This window comes from Passer domesticus, chromosome 11 (genome assembly GCF_036417665.1).
Source record: "Passer domesticus isolate bPasDom1 chromosome 11, bPasDom1.hap1, whole genome shotgun sequence".
Lineage (NCBI taxonomy): Eukaryota > Metazoa > Chordata > Aves > Passeriformes > Passeridae > Passer > Passer domesticus.
Genome location: NC_087484.1, coordinates 17466711 through 17483350, shown reverse-complemented (window position 1 = coordinate 17483350; position 16640 = coordinate 17466711). Strand labels below are relative to the sequence as shown.

Here is a 16640-nt window from a genome sequence, read left to right as displayed (position 1 = left end):
AGCAGCAGCCCTGCTGTAGAGATGGTGGCTGAGGCCACTGCACCCTTGGCACCCACAGCCCACGGGCATCCCACAGCAACATCCTTTCCACAGCATCCATGCTCAGTTCTGGCTTGGAGCCTCCTCAGGGAAACTGCTCCTCTCCATTTTCTGCTGCTCCTGCCCCCTTTCCAGGGTGTCCAACACGAGCCCACTGGCACAGGCAGAGGTAGCCCCGGGGCAGTAACTCAGCAGCAAGGCCGTGGAGGGGTGACAGCCTGGCCCAAAGGACACGGTGATACCTGCAGGAGCTCTGCCAAGGACATCTGGCCTCAGGCAAGGTCCAGCTGGGGAGGGACACCATCCCTAGCCAATCCCAGTCATGAACAGGAAAAATTATGGCCCTGTAGGTTTTTCTGTGGCACAGTGCCCGTGGATAGCACCTGGTCTCCAAGGAAGGATCACTGATGTTATTACCAAGCAGCCTGGCTGCAGCACCCTTCCCACATCACAAACACCACGGCTCAGGACAGCAGCAAGGAAACCTGAAATCTGCTCAAGAGAATAAATCCCTTTGGGGCAAACACCAGGACTGTTACTCCAAATTCTCTATCTGTATCTGTTGTGGATAAACTCCACATTAAAAGCAGCATGCAATAATTAGAAATAGTCCATTTCAGGTTTGTACAGCAACTACTTTATTATTTTCAAATGCAAATGTTTGCATTGTTTGCTATTTTACAATTTTACAAACTAGGTATAAAAGACCATAAATAAATGACATAAGTTATGTGTACCTAAAATTCACGGAGGGAGAAAAAAATTACAAATTAAAACAAAATAGAAAAATCTATATATCTAACCCAGAGATCGTTCAAATGCACGAACCAAGAAATGCTGTTAGAATTTTTCAGTATGAACTAAATTATAATATGCCTCATACATTCTAATTTACACAGTCCTTGCATATTCCAACATACTTGCAGTGATACAAAAAAATAAATGCACTCTCTTTTTATTTGTCTGATTAGTATTTCAGATTTTTTTTCTGGTTATGAAAATGTCACATAAAAGAAAAATACTGCTTTTTAAGTCCTGTTTACTGGTTACTTACCAGCTTTTTTTTTTTTTTTTTGTATTTTATACATATATATTTTTAATACATAAGATCCATCACAAAATTAGCACAGCAAGAAACCCGGACAAACATCAACCATTGGTGTGTGAGCAGGACAATTGAACACACTCGGCGTGGGGGACAAGCCAGCTGTGGCCTGTCCCCGAGGGCAGCAGTGTCTGGAGCAGCCTGTGGTGGCCCAGCCCGTGGCCACCTCTGCCAGGCACAGCTGGCACGTCCTGGTGCCCTGCCATGCCCAGCTGCCCTCGCTTCCCTGCCAGCCCTGCTGCTCCAGCTCCTTCAGAGCAGGTGGAATTACCACGGAGGGTCAGCGAGGGGGGGAAAGAGGGAATGGGAGCAACCTGGGGACACCAGGTCACAGCTCTGGGCAGGGCTGCGTGTCCAGACTGCCCCACGTGTGCCCGAGAGCCCCTGGTCCACGTGGGCAGCACGGGCACCTGCCCCTGCCAGCTGCTGGTGGCCCTGTGTCCCCTGGGTGCAGGCACTCAGCTCCACTCCAGCTGCCCCACGCCACACCAGGGTGGATTCTCCAAACACAGCAAGCTCTCCTAGGTAGTGTCAGCCTGCTGCAGCACTGCTCCCTGGGCCATGGAGTGTCTTCTACTGTTCTTCAACTGCACAAGGAACAGGACACACTGCACAACTCTTGCTAACTGTTAACTTTACAGGTCTTGTTGCATTTTTGTTCCTTATCTGTGCTGGGAACCAGGGAAGTGTTCTGATTATTACGTTGCACAGAGAGCAAGGTGCTTCTGTGAATGGAAGAACTGCATATATTTGCTAGCATTCAACAAGTCTTTAAAATCCTATTTTTGCAGATAAAAAAGGCTACGTAAGAATTCAGTTCAGGATTACCAGTGGATGGAGATGCAGGTGTTGCCTCCACCACCTTGCCACTGAGAAACTGGTCCTTCTTGGTCATGAGCAGGGCACTAGTACGAATAAACACTTAACAAAAACCTTTAGCACCCTTTAGATCCTGCATCCATTACTCCAAAACTAACTGGAAATTGCCCCTGTTTCAGGCTGCAGAACTACTCAACAACGTTAGTGTGGCAGCTAAAAAATACACTTACAGATACAGAAATTGCAACACTTTCTTAATGTGTGTGTTCTTGCTATCATTTCAGACATGAGCTCTCAGCCTGGTCTCGCAGGACAGAGGTGTCTGGGGCACATTCACAGGCAGTTCTACACACGAGGTGACTTGCACGCCGACACACGCACACAAGCACACGTACGCACCTTCCGGAGGAGATAATAATCCATTATCCATTCAAGGAAAAAAATATATTTATATCACTGCAATGGCACCTTTAGTGTAAAATGTCACTTCAGCAATGTACACAGGCAGCTCACAGGAACTGGGTTCTTTGCTGTGGCACCTGGCCTGGCGTCCATGGTAAGATGTGTAGTGCTCTGTCACCTTCATTCGTCCGGGATGCAGAGGTGACAGCCAGGGGAATGAGGAGAGTCAACAACAAAATATATAAATAAAACCAAAGGTAAGCAGAGAAAGCAGAAGAGGAGGAAAACCAAAATCCAGAAGTCTGCAGGGCTTTGACACAGTACATTCCTCAAGTGACAACTGGGTGCTGAGTCTTAACGAGTTAGTTATCGCTCAGTGAAGAAAAACAACGGAGTGGGTGGCCCAGGAAAAAAAAAGAGAAAGTAAAAGTCACACTCTCTTCAGGGACTGATGACTGTTCAGCACGTGTTTTCCAGAATCAGTGCTTTGGAAGACGCAACTGTGGGTCCAGAAGGCTTCATGTCTGGTTTGTGTTCCTCCATGGTCAATGTGATCAACAGGACGGGCTACGAGGCTGTGAAAGCAAAATCCATTTCCCTGCCTGAAAAGAGAATCCAAATTAAATATATTAAACCACAGGCTCCAAGATAGACACCCAGACCTGCCCAAATGGCAGGGCTCAAAGGGCAGGAACCATTTGCCTTCCCTGTTCTTCATCCTTCCCTCACACTATTCCAAAGCCTTGCTTCCATGGCATGCCTTACATACAGATATGCAACCAACCAATCTATCTTTCTATCTTTATTTACATGGGCCACCTTTTTTTTCCTTCCTCCATCTGCTCTCTTCAAGCTAAAATCACATTCCAGTGGATGCCCCTTCTTGGCCATATTTTATCTCACAGGAAACACAACCACCAGTGGCAGTGCTGAAAACCCAGCATCTGAGCTGCCTTCACAGTTTTCATTCTATAGGGACACAGTTTTCCATTTTGTGTGGAAAATATTGCACTGTTTTGAATTACCACTACTAGACTCCAAGACAGCAATTTAACAAACTGGCCAGAAAATTGGGTGTATTTTGGTTTTAGACAAAAAAGATGATCTCAACAGAACGCAACAGATTTACAGCAAGGAAACTTCAAGCATCTCTGCACTTGAGAGGCAGAAGAATTTTTCCTGCTGAAAGTACAAATGTCAGGTCTTTAAAATGAGTAACTACTTCTTATGTTGCCTGGCAAAGTGACATTAAAACATGCTGGTTTAAGTAGATTTTTTAAAGAAATCTTAAATTTCTTGAAATGGAAAAGCTTTTATAAGTAATACTGCAGAACAGTTTATACTGAGCTGTCATGACTTGACAGGATCCAAATTTAGCATCTCATATTCAGAACAAGTTGTTCTCTGAGAGAGTTGGGAGTGAGGGAGAGTTAGTGGTTAAAATCAGCAAGTTATTGTTAAAAGTGACAAAAAAGTGATGTGAGTGACAATACAGTATGTGTGATTTGTCCAACTGAGTGAACTGTTTTGGATTTAGGATAAACTCAATTATTAAGAAAGTTTGACCCATAAAGCCACTAAATCATTTCTGAATTTACTGTCAGGTGTGGAATAGGACCAAAATATTATAGACTAAAGAACCAGTCTTAGTGCCATTAAACGATAAATCTCACCTTTCTGACATTGTGCCTGGCACAGCTGAAATGCAATGTCAGTTCTAAAGGACATGTCATGAAAATCCTCCTCCTGCTCAGCACAGAATAAGTGGCCCGTCTTTTTTCTAAGGTCATCTCATCACTTTGGTCCTCAGAAGGACTTTAAAGGAATCTAACTTACATACTCTGTTCAAAAAGAGTAATAAAAGCTTCATGACAAATAAATTCAAGCCTCAATGTGTTCAGAGCTTTACTGGAGAAAGCTTTATCCTGTGTGACCTGCTGAGGACAACCACATTGCCAAAGCAGTCTCCTCCACCTAGCAAGCCAGGACATGCTTTCAGTCACTCAACTCCTACCCATTCCCTGGAGGAGGCAGAGGGCAGCTTTTCCATGCTCCCTCTTACCTTACCCTTCCTTCCATACCTGCAGAGGGGTGTCAGGCCCCAGCTGTGCAGCCTGCACCTGGCACACACCCACAGCTGCCCTGATAATCCCAGATACTCACCCTACAGGGCTGGTTTTCAAAGTGGATTTTGGTTCCCACAACTGATCCAACAGGATCACAGTGCATGAGCTGTTAACCTGCCTGACACCCAAACTGCACAAAACCTGCAAGGCTGCATGCTCTATCCCATTTTTTCTGCTCCCTTTCCCATAAAACCACTGACACCACAACTGAAACCCATTTTTCTAAAACCCAAATATTGCTTTTACTGCTGTTCATGAGAATGCAGGAAAAGTCTTTGGTTCTTCTCGGTGCATTTATGACTATTTGTACTTTACACTGTGGCATCCATTCATGTTGAGTTTTTCCAACCACACCATAATGGCATCCCTACTGCTCTCAGTGTGAAGTGAGGTCAAGCTCTCAGCACTGAGCTGAGCCCCAAGACACTCCTACACCTTGTCTGCACACCCTACCAGGGAACAGCCTGAGAGCAATTTGAGATAGTGCAATTTTCACTGCCATCAAATAAAGCAAACAATGGGAAAGGCTCAGCAATTAGTCTGGGAAACCAGCACAGATTCTTATAAACCAGTTAGGAACCCCAAATAACACATACCACAGCAGTTTTTATTTTCCCCCAACAGTGATGAAATCCTAGCACAGCTTACAAAATAAAGCACCATGAATATGTTGGACACAGTACTTCCACTGACCTTCCGTGAGGCAAAGGGAGTAAGTTCCTTGAAAGAGAAAAGAAGTCTGAAAGCTCCACAGCCACGATTGTCACAGCTGACTACTGGCAAGATGGTCACAAAAGTCTTTCAATGGCAGGCTTCAGCACGGCACAATAGCCAAGAAGAACCTCTCCAGAAGTCCAGTTTGGCCCAGTAATCCACAAGGTGGGTCACTTCACGTCTCAAGCCCATAAACGGGTAGATCACTAATTGGCAGGCACTGATTAGCCACATGATATTCTCACTGAGGTTTTTGAAGGTGTTAGTGATGCATCAAGTCTGCAAAGAATATCCTAGGGCAGATTCTTCATTCCAGTGAAAGATACACAACGGTGGTTTCACCCACAAATAAAACACTATGGTTGTAATCCTACAGGTCACAGGGAGAAGGAAAGTAATGCTGTTGTTTCTTAAGCACAGTATCTGGCAGCAAACATAGCATCAAAACTCGAATGTGACTTTATATTTATATAGATACATGTATTTTACATATCATTGATCAACAGAGAAGTATGTTCCAAGAAACCATTTGTTCCAGGTCTGGTTTCAAACGACGGCTCGTCATTTCTGGAGGCCCCCCTCCCAACACACACGCTCGGGTTCCGCAATCTGTACATCAAGCAATGCTGCAGATCTTGATTTCGACGGGCGAGGAGACGAAGTAAAAAAAGTGCAGTTCTTCAATTAAAGTGCATGGATGAGGTAAACTAATTTCAAGAGTTTTGAGTTTATTCAGTGCTGGCTCAGACGGGAACCATCCTGCCGTGCATCTGTTGCATTTGGGTGCGCATCGCTTGGACGCTGCTCAGGATCTTGTTCTGGTGTGCCAGGGCCGTGATCCCGATCCTGGCCAGGTCCCTGTGGAAGGCAAGAGAACAACGAGGGGCTGAGAATGGTGGATCAGATGCTGGTGCAGAGAAAAATATTAAGAGTCAACCACCAGCAGCATTAGCAAAAGCAGATGTACAGAAATGTTTAATTAAATAAGTAGAGGCATTGTGGAGGCATTTTAAAGTTATCCTCCATCCAAATGAAAGGCATTCCATTCCTTTAATGAGTGTAATGATATGCAGCACAAAGCAAGAGAGGCTGATTAAATCCAGATTTACCAGTTTTTTTGTTATATCGCTGAGTACTTACTCCTGGTTCATATGCACCACAGCCTCTAGGGTGGTATAGCCAGCAGCTGTGAAGTTATCCTTGTATCGCTCCATTTTCATGGCTTGGAGCCAGTCACTGACAGAAACAACCGCCGAGAACTCAGGGGAGCTGGGATCCAGCAGGGCTGTGCTAGGTCTGGATGCCAAACAGTGAAAGGACAGAGAAATAATGTCAGCTGGATCACGAACCACAAACCAAAGTTTGGTCTCTGCAACAATTAACCTCAGTGATGAGGGAAAGCAAGGGCAAGAGGCTGAGCCCAAAGAAACTGGTGGGTCTGCACATCAACTCAGATCAAAACTGAGCAAGATGCAAAGGAATGGGCCAATTTTTACTAAGAATGAATTTCACCTGAGGTTTCTATTTTTGGTTTGAGATCTAACTTGAACCACAATATAGCTTATGATTTCCATCTCAGATACAACCAAGTTCACAGAAAATGCTTTTACTCCCCAAAACAAAGAAGATGGCGATGCTGGAAGGCATTTGGCCTGCTGGGTCTGTATCTCATGGGCAGCAATGCCAGACGTTGCCAACCCTGCATGTGTCAGACCTCAGCTCAGCAACTATAGAAACACTGCTGAAGTATGTGCAAAGAACTGGGAGCTCACACCCTGCCAGACTGGTTTGGAGGGTAAAACTCTGGGCAGGTTCAGATAACTCCTGTTTCTAGCCAGGTCTGCTCAGTGCATTCAATCAAACTCAGGACAGCAGGGAGTTAATCCCCTCTTTAATCAATCCATTCCTGACCGAGTGTGTGCCAGGAGTGGTGGGAATCACACAAGCTTTGATCTTTGTTTGCACTGTGGAATGTGCTTCTCATTTTGCCTTGCACAGTTTTGCCAATAATTATTTTTACAACATTTTCTTCTCTTATTAATATTGCATTCACTATTTCATGTATATCATAAGTCACAGCTTCATTAAAGCACTATAAATTACTGTTATCTATCTAATCAAAACAATTATCATTTAGCAATTTATTTGAAAATGCACATCATCAAAGACTAGGTGTGCAATAGCATGGTTAGGTCTTGCCTCAGGCATTGAGTACATGCTGGCAATACTTGGTTCAACTCTTTTACTGCATTATCTAACACAAGACCAATGATGATAACCTATTTATATATAATTATGCTTCATGTATAAAGTCATATATTAATAATGTTATATGCATATTTGAAATTCCTATTCTGAAGACAAAAAAATATTCCTAAACAGCCATGAATGTGAAATGACCTTGAATAGGCTGTTAACTTACATAAACACACACTCACAGAATGACCTTGAACAGATTATTAATTATTGGAAAACCTATATATTTCAAAGAGCACCTCTAAATTGAAAAGAAAGCAAAATGGAGGAGTTCATACTCCTGATTCCTCAAGCAAATTATCACAGCAGATCATACTGTGATTCTCACCATGTAAATTATTTAAGCCTCGAGGGAGGATACATTTTTGCCAGGGTCCCAGTGCAATTAGGGCAATCTGGAAGAGGTGGTGATAGCGGCCTCACAGGGTTAGTGATCCCTCTTGCTTGTATGTCCCATTGTAAGCAAGACTCACAAAGGGACATACAAGCTTAAAAAAGGATGTTGTTCTGTTGGAGGCTGAGACAGAATCTCTGTTACTCCCCCACTGATTCAAGAAACTTAATTTTGTATTGTCTGATACATATTTTTGTACCTTTCCTCCTACTAAAAAACATTTTCCTATTATCTTCCTTGTTTCTTTTAAACTTATTCCCCATATTTGCTGTAAGCAAATCTACCTGACAAAGCAGAGACATTTGGAAAAAATGGACCAAAGCTGGCAGAGATCAGTAAAGCTCCTATTACTTCAGCAGTGTTTCGCCAGCTTACACAAACTGCTGATCTGTCCCAACAAAGCTATTTTGGTTTTACCCTACAACTCTGGGAGTTTTCCTTCCTGCTGCACTTCTCTTGCACGTACCTGGTACACCATGCCTAGCAAACAAAACAAATGTAATGCGGGATCGGTGGAGACATGAAACTGGCTTTCCACAAAATTAAATTCAAATTCACATAAAAATTAATCCACACCTTCCCAATGCCCGCGAGGCGTTGGCTGGAATGCTGCAACGCTCATTTGCAAATCCTACACAAATCTTAGGGTTTATAAAACCTGATGATGTGCTTTTCCTGCAGAAAACCACATCACTCCTGTTAGCTGCACTGATTGAGGTGACCCAATCCACTCAAGCCCTTTCACCGGTGGGGGAGAAGGGGAAAGAAGCAGCAAACTTGGATTTTCAACAGAGCTTGCCTGAGTCAGGACGTGCTTAAGGCTGTGCTGGGAACTCACTCAGCATTGGTGTGATCCAGCAGCAGCTCTGCTCACTCCCCTTTCCTGCTGGTGAGCCTGGGTGCCCCGGGGGCCACACGGAGCCAGCAGAGCCCTGTGCCCACCCACGCAGAGCAGTGTGGCTGTGCAGGCTGGCCCTGGGAGCTGTGTGCCACCTGTACCTGCCTGTCACCTGCACCCCGTGTGTGTCACCTGCACTCCGTGTGCGTCACCTGCACCCCGTGTGTGTCACCTGCACTCCCTGTGCCACCTCCCCTGCGCTCCCTGGTGGGTGACAGAGCAGGGCTGACCTGGAGCTCTCGCTGCCTGTCCTCTTCAGGCTGTTGGGGTTGCGGATGAGCTTGTCCAGCATGTTGACGATCTGCCCGAACTTGGGCCGGTCGCTGCGCTCCTTCTGCCAGCAGTCCAGCATCAGCTGGTGCAGGGCGATGGGGCAGTCCATGGGCGGGGGCAGCCGGTACCCCTCCTCGATGGCTTTGATCACCTGCAAACGGCACAGTTAGGAACACACCGGAGAACATCACACCCTGCTCAGTCCACCAGCTGAGCACCGTTTATCCTAGGGCCGTCCAGACTACGGTGACAAATCCCCAGTTAAGTGATGCAACATGGAAAATTGCACTCGGACTCAGACAGCTGGTGGTCTCAGAACTGTCATTTCTCCTCAGCAACTCAAAATGGAAAGTGTACCCAGAGCAGACATCAGATACAGCAGGGCAATTTGTCACAAAAAAACACATGGGATACAGGGATGACAGAAGAGCCCTGGTTAGAAATAAGCAACTAGCCTCGTTGGACAGAGGGCTGGAGAAGCAACAGCTCTACAGCAGGCCTTTATTATCAGTCAGTTTCAGATGCACTATGTTGAGACTGTATTTTCCCCATCATTTTTAAGGTACAGCAGATCACTCCCTTGCCCCTGTCCTCCTGGGCTAGCTCATATCTCTGTCAGTAAGAGAGGTCTTGCAGAGAACCTGTTCTCTCACTGCTGCATGCTCTGAGCCAACAAATGCAGAGATGGGAACCCTTTTGTGCAGCTTTACAAAAGTCCAATACATCTTAAGTTAAGTATTTCATATTTAACAGAACCCAAAGAAACTCAGACTGAAATCACTTCAAACCCTCTAAAAGGCACTCCAGAGGCTCTAATAGCTTCTTGGCTCTCTCAGGAGAATGGGACACAACCAGAACTCAATTCTGACATGACAGGGACATGACCCAGGAGCCTTCAGATCTGAATTAATCAATATGACACTGCTGGCAGGAGTCACCATGAGGCTATAGAGTGCTCAGAGACTGAGTTGCACTAAATTCTCTCCTTCTGGACTTGTCCAATTAGTGGCTAAAATCCACTGGGAGGACAAGGTGAGGGATATGCTTGCATTATTAGCAGCTATTCAGTGACCACAAATAAAGTGGCTCTCACTCCTCCAGCAAGTATGAAGATCCTTTTGATTTCTCTTGATTCAACAGACAATGAGTATAATTTGAAATCTACTTCTGCTTTGTTGTGAGAGGAACTGCTCTTGTCATCATTAAGGAAGAAAAAAAGGCACATCTCTGCTATGGACTGTAAAGAGTGTGCACAGACAGCAATATTGGCTTTCCCTGTCTTGTTCAAGCCAGCTTTTCACCGTGGCCTAGCAGGGCACAGTCTCAGTGAACACCAGCCCAACATAAACAGCTCTAATAAAAGCAGCTGTTTGTTGCAGTGAGCTCCACTGCGCTCTGCAGACACGCCTGATATAACCGAAACACATCTGGTGTTTTATTTTCTTGCTAAGTCTTGATGACTTCCTGTTAGCAAAAGGAAGGCAAGATTGGGTGCCAGAAGAGACATTTCACATCAGAAGGAAATTAAAATTATATCCCCCATTTAGATTAAATGCCATCCACATCTAGACACTCTTTGAAAACGTTCAGCTCTACACAAGAAAGCAGATGACTTGTAAAATGCCTTAACCACTCCCATGGCTGTATATTCAGATTACCATTTTCTTCTTCCCTTACTTGCTTGTAAATCCCCTGGGAAAAGAATTATGGATAATCTAGGCCTCATTTTCAGTGGGATTTTTTTTCCCATTTAATAAAAATTCTATTAGCAAAAGCTCTTATTAGCATTATTATTAAATACTCTTCTGGAACAGCAGCCATTGTGCACAGTCCCTCTTGGAACACACTGAAGTAGTCCAGATGGTACAGTTAAACAGGACATGCATAATTTAAGAATGGTCATTTACAAAAGCTGCTTTTTAATGCCCTCAGGGGGCAGCTATGCCATTGTCACAAGGATGCTCTGACTGATTATCAGAATAGGATTTCCTATGTGTTGATTTAGATATCTTACAAGAAATAAAATCATCTGGAAGAGTTATAAACATTATAGTGGAGAGAGTTATAGGACTTATAGTGGAGCTTCAAGAATTAACCACCAATGGGAAGCCCAATCACATTCAAGTATTTTTCTCTTAAAGACATTCAGTAATCTCAAGATATAATATGAACATTCAAATTTTCCTTCTTTTGACAGTATTATGATTTGACAGTTTAAATATATTAGTTTCCCTTTCCTCATTTTTCTTAAATTGCTATTTTTTTTACATTTAACAGACCAAACCAAACAAACCCCATGCACAAGATACAGATCCTAACTTGAGAATGCCCTATTCTGTGAGTTTAGACAAAGCTTGAAGTACTCAAGGAACTTTAGCTCCAGAGAGGTTCCCGAGAAAACAGGAGTCTACCACCCATGACATTTTTTTAAAAGCCTGGAATAAACATCTTACAGCTACATAGCGATTGCCACAGAAACACATCAGCAGACATCTAGGGACACAGATGAAGGCACGGGGAGGGGAAAGGCAGGGGAAGCTCAGAAGGACACTCACATCCTGGTTGGACATGTCCCAGTAAGGTCTTTCCCCGTAGGACATCACCTCCCACATGACGATGCCGTAGCTCCAGACGTCGCTGGCCGAGGTGAACTTGCGGTAGGCGATGGCCTCGGGAGCAGTCCACCTGATGGGGATCTTGCCACCCTGCCACCAAGGGAAGGAACCACAGGCTGGTGAGGCAAGGCAGTGCTGTGTGTGGCTGACACTGTTCTACGTATTCGAAGTACAAAATGGTTTTTTGTGTACATCTCCGGAACCCTTCTGAAAAACGCAGCCACTTTCTCTGCTGCTTGCCATAAAGCCGTCAGATCCAGCCAGGAGGCAATGCTGCCCATCTGCTTGCTTTAGGCACGAGGAGGAGAACCAGTACATTGTTAAATGTATTTTTATCAGCCCTCCAAGAGATCTCTGCTTAGGGCTATGCTGAAGCCTGAGAACGAGCCAGGGGTTTTACAAAGTATATATTAGAGATTTAGTTGACAAAACAAATAAGTACATGCTGTTAATTACTATTTCCTTGCTTGCCTGTCTGACCTGTTTGGCCTGTTTCAGAAAAATGGGATTATAAACATTTTGCTTTTCAAAAAGGTAAAATAAAGAGAGGATAAACTGGGAAGATTTATGGATACAGTGGTGTTTCCCATGGGCAATATCCCAACTCCTACCAGAGATGTGAGAATGCAAGCCAGCCTCTGGGCTCTCTCAGACCCTGGAGGATGAGTTCAACACCAAACCAGGGTACAAGGCTGCTTTTGATAGCTGTTGGAGAAATCTGCCTCTTCTTACAATACTTTTTTTTAAAACAAATAAAAACACTTGGCCATCTGATTTGGGCCACTGAGGTCCTACACTGTTTAAAAAGGAACTCACTCCATCCTGTTTATCTGATTTTGCCTTAGCTGAGTGATCCCAGGCCAGAGATTTCTCCTTTTGTTTATGCTAATATGCAAGGTGTTTTTAATTGAGCTTTTGGTTTCCTGCAGTTCCATCTGGGGAATGACTTAAGCTGAACAAAGGTTTTGGATTTTTTTCATTTGCTTTTATGCTTCTTTGATTAAGTTTATTTTGGTCGTTTTTTTCCCAGCCATCTCCTAGATAGCTTTTATCCATAACTGAGTGCAGTGTGTGCATACTTAGTAGTATATTGTTCTACTATATCTCTCAAGTGTTTAATATGGACTGGTTCCAAAGCCAAGGGAAATCAAAAGGGGTCCTTCCCCTGGCTGCTTCAGCCTTTGCATCAGGCCTTTGTGAATCAGGTTGTGGCAATATGTGCCTTGGTGACTACAAGATGCTCTCACTTTAATGAGTTACTAACAGGAGCAGAACTCATCATTTTCTTTAAAAATGTTGCTTTAAAAAATGTATTCTATTGCAGCCTCTCTAGTTATGCAAAAGCTTTATTCCTCCTTTCAGACACAGATGCACTGACATTGTTTATACATGGTTGTCACTCTAAAAATTGTCAATAAGCTCTTTATATTTAGCTGCTTGAGCACAGTGGAGTTAATCCAAATATCCCTGATCCTTCATTACTGATACCAAATGAAGACAATGACTGTAAAGCAAATGTCATTGACTCTCTCTAGTTTACTCCTGAGAGCCAACAATACCATAATTTCACTTGCTAAATTCAAAGAGAAGCACTTCAGTCATTTCTGTCTTGCCCTTGTGTGCTTGTCTAAACTCTGATTTCCCTGAATACAGCTTTTCAGACCTCTGCTTCTGCTTCTTCTGCTTGCCACCCTTATGAGTGAGCGATACCAAGGCTGGCCAGCATTTAATACTACAGGAGTCTATCCTTCCCTGTAATGAGCTCTGAATCCATTAAAGGATGAGTGTTGGGATTAAACAGCAAGATCTGAGTGCTGCAAACAAACTCAGCACTAGGGAGAACAGATGGAGAATGGCAGATATTTAAAAACGAAGAAAAGAAGCAATTAAAAAAGGGGACTTTATAAACCAACATTTTTCTCTTTAGGTGCATGTTGATATCAGAGGTATTGGTACAAAGGCTGGTAATGGCTGGGATGTTGTTTTGTGGCCAGAGTACTTGCATTAGCCCTGTTCCTTGTGCAGCATATTAAAACGGCTTTAGCAGAATTACCTAACAGTGGGATGCTGAAATATAGATAAAATGGGAAAGAAACAAAAAATGGGAACGTAGGCCTAACATTTTTCCCATTTCAAACCATTTAGGTAAAATTTATGACTGGCTTTGTGATGGGAAAAAGTGGATACATCTTTTTAATTTTTTTGTGGCATGTGTACACCTTTTGTATCAAACGTGAGTATGAGCAGCCACGTGGAAACCATGTTTGTAGATAACAGAAGGAGCAGAAAACCAGGCTCTAATTTCTGGCATCAGATTCCTGCCACGTGCTGTATCATCATGAAGGAACAAGAGGAATACGTGGGTCACATCCCAGAAAAGAAATACTGCTGTGGCCAGTGCTGTAGCAGTAACAGCACATCAATTTATAGGAGCTAGGGAGCTTGGGCCAATGTTTACTTTTAGGTTGTGATTTAGGTTTCCACTTGTGACTGAGACTATTTTAAAACAAACCACTGACACCTCCCACACAGTCAGACAAAACCAACATGCAGGCACGACAACATGGCCATTTTCCTTCCCTCCTTACCCGTGTGGTGTAAGCTGCCTCAGGGTCGTCCTCCAGCACCCGGGACATGCCGAAGTCAGACACTTTGCAGACCAGGTTGCTGTTGACCAGAATGTTGCGAGCGGCGAGGTCCCGGTGCACGTAGCTCATGTCAGACAGGTACTTCATCCCTGAGCCGATGCCACGCAGCATCCCCACCAACTGGATGACTGTGAATCTGCCATCATTCTTCTGCATATGGGGAAAGGAGCAAAATCACGGAGCATTAAGCTAAAAGCTACATTATTGCCGCTGCTGAAATTGGCAAAGAGCAGAGCTGCGGATTCCCATCTTCTCTCCAATAAAATGCAATGTTATTTCCTCGCTCTCCTCGCCAGTGTCTATAATTCACCAGTAAAGCAAAAACCCAGAGGTTCATCAGCTTTCAGTGATGCAGTATCCTGTTTGCAATGAATCTGATTTTAATGAGTCTACAGCACTGTAATGCTTTCAAAAATGGAGCAAGTCAGAACTGTTCACATTAAATATGGATTATTTAACATCCTGCTATTTAAAAAATTAATTTATTTTATATTCTTCTGCTTTATATTTATTCTGGTTTTCGATAGAAGCAACACCAGAAAATAGAATTTCCCAAGTACAAACATAATTTCTTTAAAACTGTGCAAGTTTCAATATCTTTTGAAAAAAGAAAAAAGAAAAGAAAAGAAAAGAAAAGAAAAGAAAAGAAAAGAAAAGAAAAGAAAAGAAAAGAAAAGAAAAGAAAAGAAAAGAAAAGAAAAGAAAAGAAAAGAAAAGAAAAGAAAAGAAAAGAAAAGAAAAGAAAAGAAAAGAAAAGAAAAGAAAAGAAAAGAAAAGAAAAGGAAAAAGAAAAGAAAAAAGAAAAGAAAAAGAAAAGAAAAAAGAAAAGAAAAAGAAAAGAAAAAAGAAAAGAAAAAAGAAAAGGTTTCCCAGTCTAAAATCTTCTTAGCTTTTGAAGAAATCACCTACCCTGAGGAAGGCATCCAAGGAGCCATTCTCCATGTACTCAGTTATGATCATTACTGGTTTACCTAGAGTGTGCAGAAAGAAAAACACAATTCCTTGATGAACACCAATGTTAATGGGATAAAAATGGCTTGCACATGATTTTACTGCCAAGACACCTGGCTTACACAATCTAATTTAATTTGAAATGCACCAAGCTTATGCCTCAGCTGTGGGAAGCAAGAGATGAAATATTACAGGACAGAAACATTTAATGGGCTCATTTGGAAGGTTAACCCTTTGGTTGACTCATTGACAAGGTCTTTAACTAAAGTGGCTCCTGTTCCCTAAGGAATATGTGAATTGATAATTGAGAACTAAGAAACAAAGATCTGTCCAAACCTGACAAAACTCTTTAGTATTATATATTGTTTACAGAGCAGAAAATTAAATTCCTGAATGCTTTTGTCTGTCTGTCTTTTTTGAAAGATCAATGCTTTAGGCAAGCTGGAAGCTGCCAGGAGCTACAAGATATTCCAAGACAACTGGATTCAAGAATGAAAAATGCAGGCTGCTCCTTTCAACCTTCTCTGCCCCGAATTTGTATTCTGTGTTTCTCTCGTTATTTATAAATGAGCCAAAGCCATTTGCCTCCTGAAGTCAGCCAGGGGCCAAATGATTCAGAGCCCTGTGTCACACACGGGCACAGAGCTCAGCAGCACCCAGCTCCTCATGCTGCAACAGGGGCCAAGCTGGGCACCCCAAGGAGAAATGCAATGATACTGACAGGGGGATGCTTTCCAGGCACTCTCCTGCCTAAAACAACAGCAAATACACAAATAATGCTTAATGGTGTCTTTAAGAGTTTTATAAAGGTCATACAGTGCTGAAACTGAGAACACTTAGGTGCATGGAAGGAACACTAATTATTTCATGGAGTTAAATCCTACTACATATTTGACATGCAGGTATTTGTAGAAATAGGTCTGATAAGATCTCAAAAGAGCAATGGCAGAAGCAGAGAAGTAACTCATCAAAGGTTGAATGGCAAAAGCCCAGTCCCAAGATGAGCACTGTTAGGAAGAGCACCTGACAATCAGTGCTGTCTGGCAAGGCAAACCCTCCTCTCTCTCATGCTTTACCTACAGGAACTATAGTTTTCTTCCTAAACAAAAGATGATGTCCCAGAGAAACTCAGCTTTTCCTTCTTGGAGCAGGTCTGAATATGGGAACATCATGGGGAAAGAAGGCTACAAAGGCCAGGTCACCCAGACTGTAGATAGCTCAACTGCATCTTTGCATGGGAGGTATCAGAACTACTTAATTTTTCCTTGCTTCTGTCACCAGCAAGGATCTGCTCCAGAACAACCATTTCTAAAAATTACCCTACCGTGAAATGTTGCAGCATTTAACGTTCCCCTAATAGTTTCTACCTCAGTGCATCTTTCACCAAGATTCTTTTCTCT

General features: G+C 43.3%; 1 protein-coding gene across 2 annotated transcripts in view; it reads right to left on the bottom strand.

Moving 5' to 3' along the window:
* Positions 1 to 653: 653 nt before the first annotated feature.
* The window catches only part of EPHA4 (EPH receptor A4), a 104990-nt gene continuing 89003 nt past the window's right edge, over positions 654 to 16640 (bottom strand). The window contains exons 12-18 of one of the 2 annotated variants that reach the window (XM_064386026.1): positions 15199 to 15260; positions 14230 to 14439; positions 11582 to 11731; positions 8984 to 9177; positions 6346 to 6501; positions 5185 to 6063; positions 654 to 2967 (exon numbers count right to left, since the gene is read on the bottom strand). In XM_064386026.1, the coding sequence (XP_064242096.1) occupies positions 5949 to 6063; positions 6346 to 6501; positions 8984 to 9177; positions 11582 to 11731; positions 14230 to 14439; positions 15199 to 15260 (887 nt within the window). In that variant the 3' untranslated portion in view covers positions 654 to 2967; positions 5185 to 5948. Of the gene's footprint in view, positions 2968 to 5184; positions 6064 to 6345; positions 6502 to 8846; positions 8886 to 8925; positions 9178 to 11581; positions 11732 to 14229; positions 14440 to 15198; positions 15261 to 16640 lie in introns of those variants that run through there. The other variant, XM_064386027.1, reaches the window with a different exon arrangement.